Source organism: Dasypus novemcinctus, chromosome 26 (genome assembly GCF_030445035.2).
Source record: "Dasypus novemcinctus isolate mDasNov1 chromosome 26, mDasNov1.1.hap2, whole genome shotgun sequence".
NCBI lineage: Eukaryota > Metazoa > Chordata > Mammalia > Cingulata > Dasypodidae > Dasypus > Dasypus novemcinctus.
In genome coordinates this window covers 3332998-3353152 of record NC_080698.1, presented here as the reverse complement: position 1 = coordinate 3353152, position 20155 = coordinate 3332998, and the positions used below count along the sequence as shown (strand labels likewise).

At 60.1% G+C, this 20155-nt stretch overlaps 1 protein-coding gene across 11 annotated transcripts in view; it reads right to left on the bottom strand.

Moving 5' to 3' along the window:
- The window catches only part of TRAK1 (trafficking kinesin protein 1), a 184339-nt gene that overhangs the window by 3244 nt on the left and 160940 nt on the right, over window positions 1-20155 (bottom strand). For 7 of the 11 annotated variants that reach the window (XM_058288550.2, XM_004478326.5, XM_071211997.1 and 4 more), the window contains 5 exons: window positions 18429-18505; window positions 17051-17275; window positions 15987-16309; window positions 8786-9124; window positions 2331-2433 (listed from right to left, as the gene is read on the bottom strand). In XM_058288550.2, the coding sequence (XP_058144533.1) occupies window positions 2331-2433; window positions 8786-9124; window positions 15987-16309; window positions 17051-17275; window positions 18429-18505 (1067 nt within the window). The remainder of the gene's footprint in view (window positions 1-2330; window positions 2434-8785; window positions 9125-15986; window positions 16310-17050; window positions 17276-18428; window positions 18506-20155) is intronic. The other 4 variants (XM_023584596.3, XM_023584598.3, XM_023584597.3 and 1 more) reach the window with 2 other exon arrangements.

Genomic DNA, 20155 nt, shown 5'->3' with positions numbered 1-20155 from the left:
GAGAGCGTGGGAAGGGGACCCTCCCGCGAAGGGACATTCCAAAAGCAAGTACAATTCTCCTGAGGGCTACAGAGACCCACAGTTCCACGGTCATGGCAGATGGCTCTGCAGTTCAGTGCCCTGCCAGTGGGCCCTACTTTGGAGTCTGTGTTCCTGAGTGTGATGGAGTTGGACTCAGATGTGACCTTTCTACACATGCTTCCTCTGTCACTTTTACTGGACCTGTGGTTGGTGCTGGGGTTGGTGTATACTCAGGAGACCTGAATCTCTGGACTGTCCGTGTGACGGCCAGGCCCTGAGCCTAAGTAGACTTACAACTCCTGCCCTCTGGTTTCTTGGACTTACCCCGGCCAGCGAACAGGGAGGTGAAGAAGGTCAACCACCACACCAGGGAGCCAAGAGTGCCTACAGCTGCAAGCAGGAGAATTGCATCCATCATCCATGTGGAATCTAAGGCCCCTCTCGATACAGAGGTGGAGTGGACATCACCATCTCAGGGTCCACAGGATGGAGGAATAGAGTATGGATTAGAGTGGGCTTACTGATATTCTATTTTGGAACTACTGTGATTAGTAATGGAAGAAAATGTAGCATTGATGTGGAGAAAGTGGCCATAATAGCTTCTGAGGGTAGGAAGAGAGAAGAAGAGATATGATGTGGGGGCATTTTCAGGACTTGGAGTTGTCCTGGGTGGTGCTGCAGGGACAGATGCTGGACATTGTTGTGTGCTGCCATGACCCACTATGGAGTGGGGGAGAGTGTAAACTACAATGTAAACCACTGTCCATGGGGTGCAGCAGGCTCCAGAATGTATTCACCAAACGCAATGAATGTGCCACGATGATGAAAGAGGGTGTTGATGGGGAGGAGTGGGGTGAGGGGGGTGGCGGGTGTACAGGGACCTCATATTTTTTGAATGTAACTTTTTTTAAAATAGAGGGGAAAAAAAAGCAAGTACGAGCCTAGGGCTCCGTCAGCTGGGGGGCAGTCCCTAAACAGGCCCCTCTCGTACAGGCCCAGGGTGGGGAGGCTGGTAGTCGGGGCGCTCGGCGAAACACGCGGCTGGAGACCACGGCAGGTCGCGGGGTTGAGACCCGGGCCCTAAGAGGCGCAGGGGAGCCCCACAAGAGCTGACCTACAGCCAGAGGGCGAGAAGGGGCTGGGCTCTGGCCCTGCTGAGTGGCCACTCCTGGAAGGTTTCCCATCTTATTTTGAGCTGCCCCTTGTCAAGCGCCCCGTGGCCCCAGCTGCCCGGACTCCCTCCGTCCTGAGCACGGCCAGGCTGACCAAAGGAGGAGGCCGGTTCTGAGGTGGACGTCAGAGGACAGAGGACAGCTGGCCCCGCATCCCAAAACCACCTTCTCCAAACAGAAGGCACAGGCCCGGAAGCCAGGGTCACAGAGGAGGGACGAGGGAAAGCCAAGCTCGACCACGCAGTCCAGGCGGCAACGCCGCCGTGTTAGGCTCCAGCTGGACGGGGTCTTAGCCGGGTGGGGGTCACGTTAGCAGGGCACAGGCATGGAGACATGGCCCCGAATAGTGTGACCCCGCGCGCACACACAGCCGGGCTCACCCACCCGCGCCAGCAGCGCGGCGCCCACTCCGTCCGCCTCCTCCCGCGGCCTGCGGAGAAGCGGTCAGCATTGGAGGCGCCTCCGGCCAGCCTCTCGTGCCCCCCGCATTTCGGCACCACCCTCCTCGAGCCCCAGCTCCCCCTTGTGCAGGGGCCAGAGGCTACATACAGGCAGCCGCCACTGCGCCGCGCTGGGCAGGGGCGCCTCACCCTCTGCTGGAGGCTGGGGAGGCTCTGGAACGCGCCCAGCTGGCCGCCCGGGGCGGGCGAGTCCCCTCTCCAGAGGCCGCTGGCCGCGGGGACGTGGCTTGACCCCTGGGCTCCAGTCTCGGGCATTCGTGGTCTGGCTGTGGAGCCGGTGCCCGGGGTCCATTCCAAGGCTCACGGGCTTTCAGGGACCCCATGGGCTTTTGGGGACCCCATCCCGCGGAAGAACCCCACAATCTACCGGCAAACCCTGGGGCAAAAATCCAGCTGGCGTGGCCTTAGCACCCGGGACAGCTTCGCTCTGCTAGGGAAGCGCCTCGACCCCTTCCACGGCCGGCAGGACCGAGGGCGGGGGGCCCCTCTCCAAGGACGAGCCGGCCCCTCTCTGAGGCGGATCCCAATCAGCAGGAGAGTGTGCGGTCGCAGGCACTTCCGGCCGCTGACACCAGCCAGGCTGGCCTCCACGCGGCCCTCCTCACCATCACGCCTGCGGGGGGGCCCGCGGCGCACCCCATCCCTTGGCGCCCACCCCCCGGCCGCAGCCCCTTACCTGGGCGTGACCCGCGTGAGCTCGTCCGAAGGATGCAGGATGCGGCAGGTGGTGAAGGTGAAGGTGGAGTTGGTCTGTGACATGCACTTCCCAGGGTGATGTGCTAAAAGGGGGACAAAACACAGGCCTCACCCGCCCGAACACAAGGAAGGAGAACTCCGCTCGGCCCTCAGCGCAGGACAGACGCCACGAGCTACCTGCCAGCGAGGACGGCGAACCCCGGTGTTCTGGATTGAAGGCGGACCCTCAGCAACAGCCACAGTGTTGCGCACTGGGCGGCAGAGCACCGCGTTCCAGCTGCCGTCCCCATCCAGCAGGCCCCATCCGCCTTCTGTGGCCAGTAGTGGATCCAGCTGGGGAGGGGGCTGGGGGGCCCTCGCGGGTGGATTTGGTTTCCCTCCGCAGAGGTCAGCGGCTGCTTCTTTGGTGGCTTTGCATTTTTTCCCACTGGGAACGGTGGCGAAACTGCCCAGGGCCGGGGGAGTGGCACGGGGCGGCAGCCTTTTCTGTTTACGTGGAAAGGGGCTGGGAAGCTGGTTCCACTACTGTCTCAGATTGTCGCAGCAGGGGGCTCCTCAGCTGCCTTAACAACAACGGGACGAGCCGCCAGCCCGGGGCTGCGCAGGCTGCCCGGAGGCCGAGCCTGCTCTGAAAGCGCCGCGCGGGCGCCCCTGCCCCCTGCCGCTCTGTGCAGTCTCATTTCTAGGGGGTTTGACGGCAACAGCTTATTTCCTGTTAAAGCTTTAAAGCGTTGTTGTTAAGGCTGCTGAAGAATGCGCTCTAGAGCCAAATAAATCACAGGCAAGGAAGCAGCACGCACTGGAGGGCTGGGAGAGAGCGAGCAGCAGAGCCATGACTGCAGGGTCACCTTCACCCGTAACTCACGGGGGTGCAAAGAGGGCTGCAGCCCCGAACAGCATGCACGTTGGGGGGACCCCCACCCCTGCCCGGCTCAGCCCCAGAGACCCCCTGGGGGAAAACAGGTTGGGATTCTCAGAAGCCGTGAGCTCTGAAGATCCAAAAGGCGTGCAAGCCAGCGTCTTCCAGCCTTTTACGGCAAGTTTCCGCTTCGATTTGGGGCAAAAAAGAAAACGGAACAGACTGGGGGTCCAGACCTACAGAGCCACACACGGCTGACTGTGTCGTCAAAGAAAACTGAGGACCGGCTGGAACAAGAAGTGTTGGAGACACAAATGGAAGGCAGAAGAGTGAGGACAGCAGGTGGCCACGTGGCTGGAGGGGCAACGCCAACAGGCCTGCCCGTGGATGAGGGTCAGGGGCACAGTGGGGGAGGTGGGGGCCGGCCCGGCAGCCGTGCCACTGCCATGGGGCAGACTCTCAACCACGGGGCGCTCCAGGCAAGGCGGGGGGCGAAACACACAGAAAAAAATAGCCGTTATGCCCCTTTCTCAACCAATAAATGTAATGGCTTAGGAACCCGGAAAATTGAGAGGCTGCTGTAAGAGAGACAAAATCGGAATAAGCTATGACGAGAAGGCAACCACACAATCACGGGTCTCCTCCTGCAGTGAGGTCCAGAAACAAGCAACCAGAAGCATCCAGATGACAGGTTAATTGGGAGAGAAACGCAGCAAACAGAGATGACACAAAAACAGTCCGAGAGAGAGAGCACCAAAAAGACCGAAAAAAGCGAGTCTGGCGGGAAACCGGAAGCGAGCCCTATCAAAGGCATGGTGGGAAAATCAAATCACCCCCCAAGATCACGGTCGCCACTTCCTCCTCCACCCCTTCTCCATCAGACCTTCGATTGCAGCAGGTAGGAGCAGACGCCCTTCTAAAGACAGTGCTACTAGCAGAAGCCAAACCCAGCTCGTAGAGATGGGTTTCAGGGATAGGAGAAGGCTGCTAAAAATTCACAAGTCGCCGTTCCCCAGAAGCAATGGATGATTCTGGAAGCCGAAGGAGGCCCAGCGAGCGCCAGAGCCAGAGGCCTGACCCCTCCCCAATACCGCTGGATGCCTGGGCCCGCCAGCTCTCCACGCGTCAACACGGACTTCTGGGGCGCAGCTCCTTCCCTCCTTGAGACACAACAGAGATAGTGAGGACGGGGAGGCCACCGGGTCCTCGAGCTCGTCAAGGGCCGCAGCGCCTTATTCCTAAAACCCTGAGGCAGGAAGGGGGCAATTCTGAAAGGCAAAGGGGCACGTCAAGACATTTCTCTCGGCAAGGTGGAGGGGAGGGGACTCTCCACAGAAGCTTCCAGAGAACTCGCCCCGCACCGCAGCCCGGCCGCAGCTGAGCCTCGAGTTCCTGCAGAGGACGGGATTGTGCGTCCACCTGGCGCTGGCCGCGTTGGGCCGCGTGCTCCAACTTCCCACTTCAACGCCTGTTTCGTCCCAGCGCACCTGGTGGGCCTGGGAATGCTGGGGGGCAACGGGCAGGCGCTAAGGGAGTGGGTGGACAGGCCACTGCTGTCATCGAGGACCTCCCTCCGCAGTGAACGTGCATTCTGAAAAGCCAGCGGGCCCTGGCATACTTCGAGTGGCTCTTGCCCTCCCATGTTCAGATGCCGCACCAAACCCCGAAGGCATCAAAGCCAACCTCCGAGCTTCTAACAAGAGCCCGTGGGCGGCAGGCAGCCCCTTGCGGTCCTCTCGAGGGCACAGCGCGGGGGCACACACGGGGGCTTCCTAAGGCCCCGCCTCTGAACGGGGTCCCACCCAGAGCAGCTGCACCCGGGAAATGCTGGCCTGGGGCCCCTGCCTGGAGTCAACCAGAAACCTGGGGGGTGGCGGCCTGGACAAGCTCCCCAGGCCCCGCCCTGGCGCCCCATGACGGCACTGCGGCTCCTTGGCAGCGCCCTAAACCCGGGGCTGGCAGCTCTGGGACCCTCGGCCACCTGGGGGAACGGGCAGAAGTCTGGGGCGTTCCCCGCAGCCGAACGCGAGACAAGACGCGTGGACGAGGCTGTGGCCCCGGGGACCTGGGGGGCACGTAGGGGCCTTGTGGCTCGGCTGGGACCGTCGGCATGGCTGGAAAGCGAGAGTGGCTCACACGGGCTCTAATGCCTCACTCCACGCACAGGGCAGAACAAGCTTCTTGCTAAAGCCATCGTCCAACCGACGTGCTTCAAGCCCCTTCCCTGAGAAGTGGGCGCTGCCCCTGGCGCTCCTAGGGGAGGACGCAGCGCCCACCTACAGGGGGCTGCCCCAAGGGGAAGCTCTGGACTCAGGAGGGCTGGCTGTGCCACACCCAAGCTACAATTTTACTCACATGAAAAAACCTCCTAAAATAATCTTTGAAATTTACAGATGCATGTCGAGACCTTGGATAAAGAGCCCTGTCTTTGCCCCCACGGACGCCTTCCTGTGTTCTCTGCCCACTCTTCACGGGGCGCGGCCGACTCTGGACCCATGAAAGAACAGACGGCCCTGACCGTTTCTTCCCCCCTTTTCTCGACTTGAACATGTAGCGGTGAAGCTGTGGTCACGGGATGTGCTTCGGCTTTGCCAGGTCTGTGAACTCCACACACGCTCACACGTGCACAGCCTCTCTCCCCTGAAACTCTCTAATTCCAGGAGCTGCTACCAGAGCGACAGTGGCACCCAGTGGCACCCAGGACCAGCCTGTCTGTATAGCCAACTCAGATCGACTGAAAATGGGCGCAGCTGTTGACCCAGCTTGAAGGCATGCCTTGAAGCAAGTCCTAAGACTGAGCACTTGCTAAGAAATGCCCAGCTCCTAAGGACTGCTGCCTTTTACTCACAGACTAACTGCACGAGGGCTTAAAAAAAAAAAAAAAAAGCTGGATATTTGGCTGTTGTGCAGAGGCCAGGTGCTGGAGATTTCCAGGACTGCCAAGGACAGCTGTGACCGACTGTGGCTTTTGCCTGAGATGCAGACTCTGGCCCTCAGGCCCTCGGGCCGGGTAATGACCAGTCCCCCCTGCAGGCCCGCTGCCGGCTGACGCCAGGGTTCGCTGAGCCTGTGTCAGGACGTCGCCCCCCGTGAAAGGGTTCCTATGCGCGTGCATGTTTAAGAAGCAGGCCTCCGAGTGCACCTGTGCTGCCGCAGACCCCCTCCAGCTCACTCTAGGGGAATCGGGCCCGAGACTATTGGACTGGACAGGCCAACCTGCCATCTCCGGTGTGACCTCAAAACCCTCACCTCGCACAGGCGCTGCGCCACACGTAACAACTACACAGTGTACACAGAACGCTGACGGCACAAGCTAAGGCCGTGCCTGGATTCAAACAAAATGTGCCACCGAAACAAAGCCAAACTATAATCTAAAAGTTGTTTTAAACAATCCATTTTAATCATCTAAATTATTTACAGCACAATAATATAGAAATCTTTTTAAGACGTGGGATTTTAAAAATCAGCCAACAATGCTTCAAATAGTACATTAACCATATTAAAATATATTATTAAATTTTTTCAGTGCTTAAAACTTCTCCATGAGAGTCAGCAGGTTGCAAAGTGCCCAGGATACACGTCTTCCTAATTTCCTCCCATCCCACCAGTTGCAAGAAAAAAGGCTGATCGCTTTCTGTCTGCAAAAAGCTTCGCCTGCTGGCGCTTCAGGCCGGTGGCAGCCCCTGGGGACAGGCCGTCTGGGCATAAAAAAGCCCCAGCACGAGGGCAGGGAGCCGCCCGGCCAGGACGCCAGCCCCGAGAGGCTGCCGAGGCCTCCCCACTGCAGCCCACCTGCCCCTGCCCCCTCGGCCGTCCACAGAGCCCCCGGGGCGCTCCAGCACGGGGGTGGGGACACGCTCCTTCCAAGCAGGAGCCAGAAGTCCAGTTTCCCCAAGAGGGAGAAAGAGCCCAAGGGTCGCCAACCCCTTCCCCTCCGCGATGACGGGAAGGACGAGTCATGCCCAGAAAACAAGCTCCAAGAGCCCCCTTCTGAGCCGCCGAGACCTCTCCTAAGGGACCCTCAGCGATCCTTTCTGACCCCTCACTGCCAACCTGGCCCTTTGATTAGACGTATGCCCGCTCCTCGGGTGCAGCCGCAGGAGGGGAGCCCGGCCTTCAGGCTCGAGGTGGTCCTCCGTTCCCCGTCCCCCAAGAGAAGCTCTCCACCGACCTGAGAGCTTCGCTCCTTCTGCTGGCCGTCCCAAGACACGCCAGGGCCCCCGTGGCCCCCGCCCGCCCTCCGCACCAGCACCAGGTGGACGACAGAGGCCGCGACAGGACCACCCTGTTTTAAGCGCGAAGTCGCTGCTTAACTATTTTCATCGAGTCACAAACTAATCTGATAACTTAATTGTTAAAAAAAAGAGAAAGAAATTAAACCACAAATAAGCTACACGCTAAACACAGCCTTCTACCCGAGCCTCCTCCAACGCTCATCTCAAGAAAAAAGAAAACCTGGTGCCCGTTAAAGACCCTTGAGCGGAGCTTCCGGAACAGGGCAGGGGCGGGGGTTGGCGCGGGGGCCGCAGCCTTCCCGGGCTTGTGTTTTACGGGGAGAGCCGTGGCCTTCGCAAAGGAGAAGAGGGGCGCCCCCCTTCAAAGCTGATGGCTGGGCGCGTCCCAGGGCCGACTGCCCAGGGCCGAGTGCCCCCCAACAGGAGCGCCGCCTGCTCGGCCGGAGGAGCTGGGAGCTCAGGAGTCTGGAGCGTCCACTGCTGGGCAGCCCGTACCGAGAGCCCACAGTCCCCGAGCCCTGCACGAAGCTTGCGCAGCCACCGGATAAGGACCCACAAACTCACACGCTTAACTCTTGCTGGGGAAGGGCTGAGAGCCAGGATCTTTTCCAGTTTCACCCAGGACCCCCATCTCCAGAGCTGCCAGCGTTTGAAGATGCACTCTCTGGGTTTGGGTAAAACTATTGCTCAAAGATGTTTTCCTGAGGTTTCAGGGCTGGGGATGGGACCCGGGACCCCATGTGTGGGAAGCTGGCGCTCAGCCCCTGCGCCACATCAGCTCCCCCAAAGGCTTTTTAAAAAATCTATTCTGAGCACACTAAGCTGGAAAGAAAAATAAACACAGCTCCACTGAGGTTAAGAAAGTGAGAAAGGTGATTTGTCAAGCGGTATCCGAAACCCTCAAGGCCTTCTGAACGCCTAATTTTAGCACAACGCGCAGGCAAAACATTCTCGCCTCCCGAAGGGCCCAGAGCTCGATTCCCCTAAAGCTACCCTGCTCCCTTCAGCCCAGCTTGGGGCTGGCCAGGGGATTCGAGAACCCTGGGGACACGGGGAGCCCCGCACCAGGAGAACGGGGCCCGACGGGGCGCTCTCGGGGAACCAGTGAGACCCGTTTTTAGTAGCCTTTCCTGCTCCCGCTTCCAGAGCCTGTGGGGCCGTGCACCGCCAGGGTGGGCAGGACGCACGCCCGCTCGTGACGGAGGAGGCCTCAGCCTGTGGGAACACAGACCACGCGACCAACGCCTGCCTCGTCAGCCACACAGGCGAGCGGACACACACAGCGAGGGGCCGCGCAGGGCGCCCGGGAAGGCCGCGCGGAACTGGCGCCGGGGCCCTCACCAGACTCCTCCTCGGCCTCCGCGGCCGCTGGCGGCTCCTGCGTCTCCGCTGGGAAAGCCTGAGGCCAGCGCGGGAAACTTCTGCCGCCCGAGACGGTCAGGTGAGCCGGGGGCCGCTCACCTGAGGCCTCTGGGCGCTGGGCTGCTGGGGAGGCAGCGAGGCCCGGGAGGGGGGTGCGGCCACCTGTGTCGTCTTCCTCGAAGTCGTGCAGGCAGTACACCTCGTCCAGGTCGACGTCCAGGGTCCGGAAGCCCTTGGTGACCACTCCGGGCCGGGGGTCCAGGATGCCCCCAAGGTGAGGCTGGGCCAACTGCTGCCAGTGGTGGAGGGTGGCAGAGCCTTGCGGGAGAAAGGGCAGAGAAGGGGGACGGGGAGAAGAGCGCGTTAGGACAACTGCTGGGCAGCCGTTACCACCCCCAGAGCACGGGACTCACACTCCCGCCACCTGAGTCCCCCTCGGTGGACTCTGCGGGAACATCAGTGGGGCTGACCGGCCCTACTACGCGACCATGGGAGGGGAGGCATTGGTGACCGGCCGTACTATGCAACCACAGGGGACATCGGTGGGGCTGACCAGCCCTACTATGAGACCAAGGGGGGGGGGGGCAACCCATAGGTGACTGGCCCTACTATGCGACCACAGGGGACATTGGTGGGGCTGACCAGCCCTACTATGTGACCATTGGGGGGGGTAGACGACACATCAGTGACCAACCCTACTACACGACCTCGGGGATGTCAGTGCGGCTGACTGGCCCTACTATGCAACCACAGAGACATTGGTGGGGCTGACCGGTCCTACTATGCGACCATGGGGGTGGGGACTGGTGACCAGCCCTACTCTGCAAACAGGGAGGACATCACTGGGGCTGAACAGCCCTACTATGTGACCACGGGGGGGGGGGCACATCGGTGACTGGCCCTACTACGTGATCTTTGGGACATGGGTAGGGCTGACTGGCCCTACTATGCAACAACAGCTGACACCCTACTACGTGCCAGGGGGGGCACCCATGTAAGGAACCCAAAAGTAATCCTTCTGCCTGAGTTAATCCAGGAACTACAGTCACTTGCACAACTATAAAACGTGCTTTCATAAACCACCAAACGTCCCACACCGTGGCGAGGTGTGAACCGGGCGGTACACGGGAAGTGTGTACTTTGTGCACGGTGGTGTAAACCCCCAACTTCTCTAAAAGAATTAACCTTTCTGAAGAAGTAAAACCAATACCACGCTGGGTGCCAAGGTGTTTGATGACAAAAATCTTTATTCAAACCAAGCAATGTCCACTCCCAGACCCAACACGGGCCGTTTTAGAAACAGAAGAGGAAAAGCACGACGGCCAGCGCGGAGCAGTGACGCGGTCCCCGCCCACGCCAGGTGCACGTGGCCGGGAGCGGAGAGGGCAGAAGGGGGGCAGGAGGAGACCGAGCCGACCCCAGGGCCAGGACAGGCGCGCCAAGCAGGGAGAGCAGCACGCGTCTCGGGTGGCTGCCGCCTCCCTCTGCCAGCAGCCGCGAGGCGCCGCGGCTGGGAGGGAGAGGCGCCAACAAGGTGTGATTTAAGAGTGTGGCCACACTACACGGGGATGCCCATCGGGCGCCACGGGCCCGGGCTCGGGTGGCATTGCGTTGGTGCTGGAATTACACCGGGCGGAGCTGGCCCGGCCTGCACCCTGCCTGGAATGCGGGATTCTAGCTCATTCCGCAGATGAAGCAGCTGCCCAGACTCACGGGCGCGCTCACGGGAAGGGACGGGCTGCGCTTTTGGAGGGTGACATCACCAGAAAGCAGGCACCTCAGGGACAGACAGTCTCCCGGGCTTGTGAGCCGTGGTGGGGATCAGGGCTGTGTGGACGCGGCTTCCTCCAGCTGCCGCCGCCCCTGCAAGGTCGAGGGCCACCCGCTCAGCACGAGGGGCGGGGAGGAGGGGTGGGCCGGGGATGGAGACGCGGAGCCCACGCCCAGCGAGCTCCCCCGTCCACACGGCGGCCGGCGAGCAGCTCCTCTGGGGCGCTCAGCCAGGCAGCCTGCAGGGTTTTGTAAACTAGATCATTTCAAAGGAGAGGCAAAAACAGTTTCACCCACTGCTGACACGCGCTTAAAAGCTCTCCCAGGCGCCCGCTTTGAGGTCTATCCCGGTTTTAAGTGTGCACGCTTATCCTGTTTAGCCCCAGCCCACAGAACACAAACAGGAAAGAGCTCAAAATGTAAAACAGAAACGAAGGAAGGTAAGAAAGCAGCGCTGCACACGACAAAAGGGGTATCACCGAATGCCCTCTGCCCCACCCCTGCTCCCCGCCGGGCAAGATACCCGGAGCTTGGTGGCTCCTAACGGGGCCCCCAGCAGTGCCTGGAGACGCTTTTGTGGTCACAGCTTGGGTGGGGGGGGTCCTGGCTCCAGTTGGGGGGAGGCGGGGGGCCGCCCCCATGACAAAGCAGCATCCGGCCCAAAACGCCAGCAGCGCGGCGGAGGAGCCATGCTCGTAACTCTCCAGACCCCGAGACGCGATGGGACGGAGCCCCCTCCCCAGAGAGGCCTCAGTCAGGGCTTTGCCAACGTGCTGAGGCCGCTCGTGGGCGCCCGCGTCCTACTGTCCGGCTCGTTGTTCAAAGCCACGCTGGACGGAGGCCCCTGGGCGCAGCGGGCTCCACACGACGTGTCCTGTGAGGTCGGGCCAGGCCTGTGGTTCACCGACAAGGGACCTCAGGCTGCCTCTCAAGCCAGACAGTCTTCCAGGTCTCGTGGGTGGCCGTGTCATCGCCAGGGCTCAGAGCCCAGGGCCGCTCCCCCCCACGAGCCTGCACTGCCCGGCCCCCAAGCCCCGGGTCTGAGCCCAGAGGACACCCGCGGCCAGCACGGGAGCCGCCCCCACTGCATGAGTGGCCCATAGCAAATCCTCCAGGGGTGCTTGGGGCTGCCAGGAGAAAGGCACAACCTGCAGGGGGGCTCTCGTGTCACCCCCGGGGACCACCCCTCATGCCACAGAACAGGCGCCCAGACCACCCCTGCACCAAAACCGCACAGGGGAAGCTTAAGCATCACGGTGCCCAGCTGGGGACACACACGTGGGTCCCAGGACAGAAACCCCTGAGAAAACGTGGCCGCATCTCTTCTCCTTCGGGAAGGGGGAGAGACGACGGGCACTGGTGTCGAGGAAGTGCCAGCTCTCCTGGCCACTCCAGAGGGTGCTGCCCACCAGGAAAGAAACCCCGGAGGCTGGGAGCCGGCCCCGACGGGCCCCGTGGGCACAGAGCCCCAGCCGCTCGGCAGGCTGCCCACCTCTGCCCACCCCGTGGAGAGGCTGCAGAAAGGCCCGCTGCCACCTGCACCCCGAGGTTCAGTGAGGTCGTAACGACAAGGGCGTTCTAAGGACCGCCCACCAGCCCACCTGGATTTTATCCCACACTGGGGCCTCTCTTACCCAGGTAAGCCCAGCTATTCCTAGGGGGCACCCCCAAATGCCAGGCACTCTTCAAGAGGCTACATCTACTCATTCATTTAACCCTCAGGACGACTGTTACCCGACTTCACAGATGAGAAACCGAGCACAGGCTCTGCACAGCCAGCAAGTGGCCGGCCTGGGGTTCAAACTCAGCTGGCCCCGGTCTCCACCCGCTTACCCGTCTGCTACCTCTTGGCAGTGAGGACACCAGGGACACACCTGGGTGGCTGGACAAACCCCACACAGGCGCTCGCGCCTGCATGTGCACGATGGTGCAAGCCGCTCACCCGACCGCGTGCCTGGGCTCTTCCCATCACCTCCCGCTGCACAGGCTCTCCCCAGTCCTGGCCGGGTCCAGGGACCGCAGGGTCTGCCCCGCCCAGCGCCTGGACAGGACACCCCATTCCTCACCTTCCTCCCACGGCTACGGCCTCCACCGCCGTGGGGGGTCCCGGCGGCCTCGAGGCCGCCCTCTGACCAAAGAGGGACACGCACTAAACCGTCGGGGTGAATCCTGTCTCACGCGAGCCCTGGCCACCACTCTCCAATCCGCTTCCTTCGCCATCTCCCCAGCCCACGGTTCCACCTGGCCTCTTTACCTGTCGAGCACACAGCGGGAGAAAATCACTGCGGCATGGCCCGCCTCCCGTCGGCGCCAACTCAGCACCAACTTGCCCGCGTAAAACCGGTGCTGGGCTGGGCAACTGTTCCCGGGTGGCACCAAGAGAAAGTTCAGTGGCATGAGGCATGGACAGTGAGGCAAACAGTTACGGTCACTGCCCCTGCCTCTGCTGCCCCTCCACTCCCACTCACCATCGAGAAGAAAACCACACGCGTTCCAATGAGAGGACCACCAGGCCTGGAAGCTAGAACGCAGCCCACCAGATAGCGTGCGGCTTCCAAGGGTATATTCGTTCCTAATTATATATTAGCTGTTTATTCGGAAACTATCTTGGTTATAATCAATCGGAAAGGAAGAGCAAGATATGTGAACAGAAAAGTTGCCTGCCTCAGTCTTTCCAATGCAGATACAGGTTTCTAGTTGGAATGGTTGTTCTGTTCTTCATCTGCTTAAAACGTGTAAGGCGAGACGAAGAGAAGAGGGTGCTGGCGTCCTCGAACACCTAGCCCGGCTATTGTGGCTGACACCAGTAAGCAGATGGCACGATTAATTAAACAGGTAAGAGACAGATGAGGACACAGATTGGCTATCTGCTATGATCCCAGCCGACACGCTCCAAGGGACTCACCCCAGATACATCCCAGGCACCCCCTCGACTCCCCAGGGGGGCACCCGAACGGATGACGTGCGAGCAGGGCCCGAGCACGGTGCTGGCCCGGATGCCAACGTCGGTCCTGCACCCATTCAGACCGGAGCTGCCAGAACAGGGGCAGGTTTGGGGAGCCTAAGTTTTCATAAGCACCTGATAGGTGCCAGGCACTGCAGAAATCACATAATTACATTTGCGCCTCCTCACAGTCTCACGTGAGCCTTATTTCACAAGTAAGGAAAACAGAGCTCAAAAAGGTGGGTGACTTATCCAATGCCACAGTAGAACTGTACTGAACTTGGAGTCAAACAGAACATGTAAGCACACTAACTTATCAAATTAAACACAGTAAAGGAAAGAGAGATTAGGAAGGGACAAAGAGAGAAAATAAACATTTTAGAAAGCTAAGAAGGCAAGAGGACTACAAAATGGAGCCATGAGGATTCATTACAGGTAACAGTGATAGAACATGACTTTTTAATGCTAGTGGTTTAGCTCCTGGAGCAAGGTCCTAAAACAAAATTCATCTTGCAAATCTAATGGAATTTCCTCTTACTCTACTAACTTATAAGAATACTGCTATCTATGTCAGAAGACTGAAAAAGATAAAAATCAATTGGCAAAAAAATTCTAAAAATTGCTTCCTGCAATGTGCTTGGAAAATGAATGAAAAACATATTCCGTGAAGCAGTTTGGCTCAACTGATAGAGCGTCCGCCTACCACATGGGAGGTCCAGGGTTCAAACCACAGGGCCTCCTGACCCATGTGGTGAGCTGGCCCACGCAGTGCTGAGACATGCAAGGAGTGCCACGTGACGCAGGCACGCCCCCCCGCATAGGGGAGCCCCACGCACAAGGAGTGTGCCCCGCAGTGAGCCGCCCCACGCAAAGTAAGTGCAGCCAACCCAGAAGTGGCACCGCACACACAGAGAGCTGACGCAGCAAGATGATGCAACAGAGAGACACAAATTCCCAGTGCCACTGACAAGAATACAAGCAGACATAGAAGAACACACAGCAAATGGACAGACAGCAGACAATGGGGGAGGGTGGAAAGAAATAAAAAATAAATCTTAAAAAAAATAGGGAAATTAAAAAAAACATTCTTAGGTGATCTAATGAAACACTGAGTCAAATACAGCAGACAAGATAGAGATGATACATTCCAATGATCTTTAAGAAACAAAGGAGGAAAAAGAAAAACAAAAAATAAAATTGAAGAAATGGGAGATTTTATTGAAAGGAAAACAGACATAATTGAGGATCAGAAAACAACCACAAAGGTTACAACTGAATAAACAAATTAAAAGTGAGCCATCCCTTTTCTGAAACCTAGCAAGGAACTAAATTATACAATGAAACAAATCATGAAAATAGAATAACCTGCCGCCTTCCTTGCTCTGGAGAACGCCGGCACCCCCGTGCCCCGCTGGAACAAGCACCACCTCACCTCAAATACATGTCAACGGGCGCCTCACTCCTAAGGGTGAAAACGGGCTCTGGGGGGAGGACGTGAAGATAGCGCTACTCCTTTAATGTGTGGCACAGAGACATACAGATACACGCAGACAGCATATCTGTAGTATTAAAATGTCATGGGGAGAGTGATTAGAAAAACATGTTTGAAAAGGCTTCTTAGAGGGGGCGATAATAAGCTGAGAAACGCTACATGGTTCTGATTTGGCTTCAGAGATGTTCCGTGGAATTCTAAAACACTTTCTCATAAACTCATATGGGTCTTGAAACAAAAAGAGTTAAAAAATGAAAAAGGCATGGCTTTCCAGAGGACGGGACAATGGTAGGAAAAGAGAAGACATTTTAGACTGCCTAAAGCAGTGTTTTAAAAAAAAAAAAGTTGTGTTTTTCCATTTGGAGTGTTGCTTTCATTTGGGGTGCAGCTGGAAAAGGCAGGAGGTTCAAAACTCACTCGCCCCATTCCAAATCACCGTGCACGAAAGGGAGCCACACGCTATATGTGAAGGTCAGGGCACCTGAGGGGACAAACTGCTCTCACGGTCTTTGAGAAAACAACTTAGCACGACCATTCCGCCTCCTTGCCCTGGCACCAAAATTTCTGAGAAGCCAAAGCGTTAAGTCTGATTCTCAGATCCCCCCTGCGTGACCTGATTCATTTCTGAGCGTCTCCACAGCGCCTCTGCCTCTCTAGAAGACGTTTATTTCTAAGGCTCTAAAAGCAAAAGCAGGGAAACCGGAAAACCGGCAGCCGCCTTCTTTCATCTTTGGTTTCGTTTGGCGGGGCTCGTCTCTGCTGTCCGCGGGTGCCGTCGCCGAGCCTGCCACCGCGGGGGACGGAGGCCCAGGGCGAGAGCCGCCCTCAGCGGGACTCAAACCAGCAGCGTGGGCGGCTGTCTCGGAAGAAAAAGGAGTAGGCGCTACAGGGGTGCCCCGCCTGGCGCCGGTGGATCATGGCCCACAGGGAGTCGCCGAGGAGGACCGAGAGCGGCCGCGGCCCCTGGTGATCACCTTCGAGCGGCTTCACGATCTGCAGCTTCTCTGGCAGGTAGGAGCGGCTGCCGAAGGACATGCCCGAGAGGCCCGAGAGCCCGGTGAGCTCCGAGAGGCGCGAGCGTGCGCCGAGGGACAGCACGCTCTCCGCGGGCGTGAGGGAGCCGCTGAGCAGCTCGCCCTTGTCCGCCAGCTCCCGCAGCTTCCGCTCCTGCTCCTCCTCGAAGAACCGCCGCTCCAGGAGGAAGTTCTCCCGCCGCAGGGACAGCCGCCGCAGCGCCGTCTCCAGGTCGTGCGAGCCCGGGGTGCCCGGCGTCCCCGGCTTCTTGTGCCGGTCGTTTCTGGAAGAAGCGAGAGCGGAGTGAGGGCGCCAGGCACAGCAGAGGGCTCTCCTCGACACGCGCAGGGGCGGGAGCCCGTGGGGGAACCGAGGCAGGCAGCGGAACGGGGGAGAACTGCCTCCCTCTGCGGAATTCTTTGGGAGGGGGGAAGCACCAGGATGGAAGGAAAAGCCACACACACTAAATAAATTCATGGCCTTTAGGGAATCTCAGGCTGTGCTTTCTAAGAGGACCCGAGGCCTCTGCTGGGGGACAGCTCTGACCAAGGCGCTTCCCATATGCTTGACACCATCGGTCCAGAAGAGCCACTTTTATTAAGTCAGAAGAAAAGGGCGCACAGAGCAGATGGCGGGGGGCAGGTTCTGCAGGGCGGGGGGAGAGGGCCAGCCCCAAGGGCAGACCCAACCAGACACACGACACCCTCCGCCCCGGCCCCACTCCTGAAGCAAACCGGGCCGTGGTCTCGAGCCAGCCCCGAGTCCCGCTCAGCCCCCCGAGGCGCACCCTGCGAAGGCCCACGGCAGGCGGCTACCCTGCAGACCTGCCCTGCCCGCCCGCCTCCCTGCGCCCCCCACCACGCCTCCTGAAGCCGTGCGGGACATCGGCATGGCGGGGAGGTGCGACCCGGGGCGGGGGGGCCGCCGGCGGGGCGGGCTCAGGCAGTGCCGCCAACCCCCGTCCCTCCCGGGGCGCTGAGCCCGCCCTCCCGCCCGACGGAGGACGCGGCCCCCTGCCTCGCACCCCGGGTCGGACGGCTCCGTCTCCAGGATGAGGCTGTTGGTCTTGTTGTCGAGGACCACGTCCCCGTAGAGGCTGGACCGGGGGGTGCTGACGCAGCTGGAGAGCAGCGAGGGCACGGCTGAGGACTGGTTGGAGCCCGGGATGTTCATGGGCGAGGGCGCCAGGGACCGCTGCCGGGCCGCCTGGTTGATGCTGCGCACCGCCTCGAAGACGCGCCTCTGGTGGCTGCAGGGAGGCACGCGCGTCCGCGTCAGCCGACGCCGAGGGTGGCCGGACCCCCAGCCTCAGCCGGGGAGCCCGCCGGGCCTGGCCCCCCGCGACCGCCGGCTGCCGCCTCCCGCGTGCCCCCCGGGTGCCTCCTCCCCAGCGTGAAAGTCAAGAATTCCTGGGGCACAGGGCCCTCCTGCGCCTGGGTCGGTCCCGACGGCGCTCCCAGCAGAGCGGTATTGCTTTCCCTGTCCCCGAAGCTGGCTCTGCGGATAAAAACATCTAAAGACTGCGGGGTCCCAGCTGGCTGGCCCCTTCTCTGCAGGCTCCAGAGGGCGGGGCTCGCTGTGTGGCACATAGTAGGTGCTTCTTAAGTATTGGGAGATTGAACGTTTGTTCATTATTTATATGTAACAACAAGGCAAGACTTAAAAATTTGTCCTAAACTTCAGGGATGAGATAAACACCCGTGGAACCGTCTAGAAACTTTCTAAGGGCAGAACCATGCTTGAGGCTGATGGGCTCCCTCTTGAGGAGAGAAGGGCAGCACGTTTCCACAGTGGCCGCTTCCTGCACGGAAGGTTTTCCACACGTGCCGAGGCTCGTGGACACTTTTCAGTGCCAGGACGCTGTTTAATTCTGTCTACGGGGTTTGGGTACAGAGACAACGGGACAAATCAGGTCCACAGATCCCTTACAGACACCTCAGGGCAGGCCTGGCACGCGAGCTGGAGTCCGGAGGAGCTCCGGGAGAAGCCGTATCCCCAGGGAGCTGAGGAAAGAGCCGGAGCCTTGCTCACCGCCCTCCAGGGCTCTCTTTACCTCATCCTGTGCTGCGCTGTTTCTTTTCCTGATACTGAAAATAAAAAGTAACACCTTCCACTGAAAGGAAAGATAAAGCCTAGTGGCTGTGTCGAGATGCAGCGTGTGTTAAGAGGGAGAAAGGAAATGCATCTCTCTTGCCCAACATTCCAGAACTTTCTGGAACGTCATGACCTATGTTTAAATCCTGAGAGGAGCTGGGGGATGTGGTAGCTGCATGCTCTGTTTCCCTCGCGGCGCGGGGACCACAGCCAGCCCTCTGCGGCCCGAGGCCAAGCGCTGCCAGCTTCTGATGGCCAGAGGCCGCACTGGCCCGGGACACTGAGCGCTAAGCACTGCCGGGCCGTACGTGGCGTCTGGAGACTCGGGCTCTTCCAGCTGCAGCTCCTTGCGCATCGTCCCCTCGATCTCGGCTGCCAGGGAGTCCTGGAAGAGGCCAAAGAAACACGCCACGTGAGCGGCAGCTCCAACGCCCTGGTGCGCGGCCACCTTGGCCGCCGGAGCCCAAAGCGGGGGCCTCGAGAGCCCGCGGGCCTCCCACAGCACAAGGCTACCAGCTTCCCCGTGGCGGCGGAGGGGCGGCCCGACGGCGGCTCTCAAGGGGCCCCGGGCTCGGTGCAGCCGAGTCTAACGCCAGCCCCGTGTGCCCCGGCCAGACCACAGGGACGCAGGAGCGGCCACGGGGAGGGAGGGGGCCTGCCGGGAGGGAGGACACCCCCAGGCCTCAGCCCCCCCCACCCACCCCCTGCACCCGGGCTCTCCCCGGCGACAACCAGCTCCCACCCTTGCCCACCAGGAAGCCCCTCCTCCCCCAGCGGACACCACACTTGGGCCTCGCTGGTTTTCGAGCAGCTCACTTCCTGCTCCCCCGGCCGGGCACGAGCTTTGAAAGGGCAGTCACTTCCACGATGGGCCTGGGGCAGCGCCAGGCCCCCGGAGGCCGCCCCCCCAGCACAGGCTGCCCAAGCCCCCGCACCACCCGAGGCAGGCCCAGACGGACAGTCCCAGCAACACAGCACACACCCAAGGCAGGCCCTAAACGGGCATCCCCAGCGCGCACCCGAGGCAAACGGGCGTCCCCAGGAACGCAGCGCGCCCGCCACCCGGCGAGCGCAGGAGAGCAGCTGCCGAGGCCTCAGGGCAGGGGGGACACCCCCACAGGAAGGGCGGCCTCAGGAGGCGCCACACAAACCAGAGAACTTCCCATGGAGGCGGAAATGCTCTGTGTCCGTTGTCCTGCGGGGGAGCCACAGGTAGCCACTGCGCCCCTGACCTGTGGCCAGGGTGGCTGGGGGCCTGGGCTCTCCCTCAGGTGTGACTTGAGTTAATTTAAGTCACATGTGCCGGTGGCCGTGCAAGAGAACTGGGGACGTAAAGCAAACACTGCTACTCGCTCATTCACTGGGCAGTCGGGGTGGCCGGGAGCAAGAGGGGGGTCTGGGCGTACGCCCCAGAAGCAGGATGTGCAACCCCTTCAGACTGCTCTCGCTACTTTTACTGCAGGTGCCCTTCAAAAATAATCTTCAAAAACTGGGCCGGGCAACAACTACAGAACCAAGGCAAAGAGAAGCCTCACTCAGCAGTAAGAAAGCTAGCATTCCCACGGACACCAGAGGCGCCGCTCTCAGACCTTTCCTGATAAACGGGCAGTGAGCAGGAAGGAAGGGGGCCGAGGCCAGGGCCCGGCAGGCGACAGGCGCGTCTGTGAGCAGAGCGTGGTCGGCCCTGGACCCGGGAACTCAGGCACAGAACCTTCTCTGTCGCCTCCCTGGGATTTCTGGAATCAAGGGCTCACCCATGTGAACCATGGAAACCAGACTATGTTCGATTACGAGCTATTGGTCTCCCTTAGGTTCCGATCAAGTTTCTTTTTAAAAAAAAAACGAGAGTTCTAGCTTTGGTGGGAAAACACGGAAAAAAGAGAGAGAGATTTTGATTTCGGGAAAGTGGGCCAGGCAGGGAGGCGCGGAGGGACAGCGTCTTCCCTGGACCCTGAGGAGTGGGGACAGCAATGGAGGTTCGAGTGACGGAGCCCCCAGGACAGGCCCGACGCAGCGGGAACTGAGCCCCCAAACA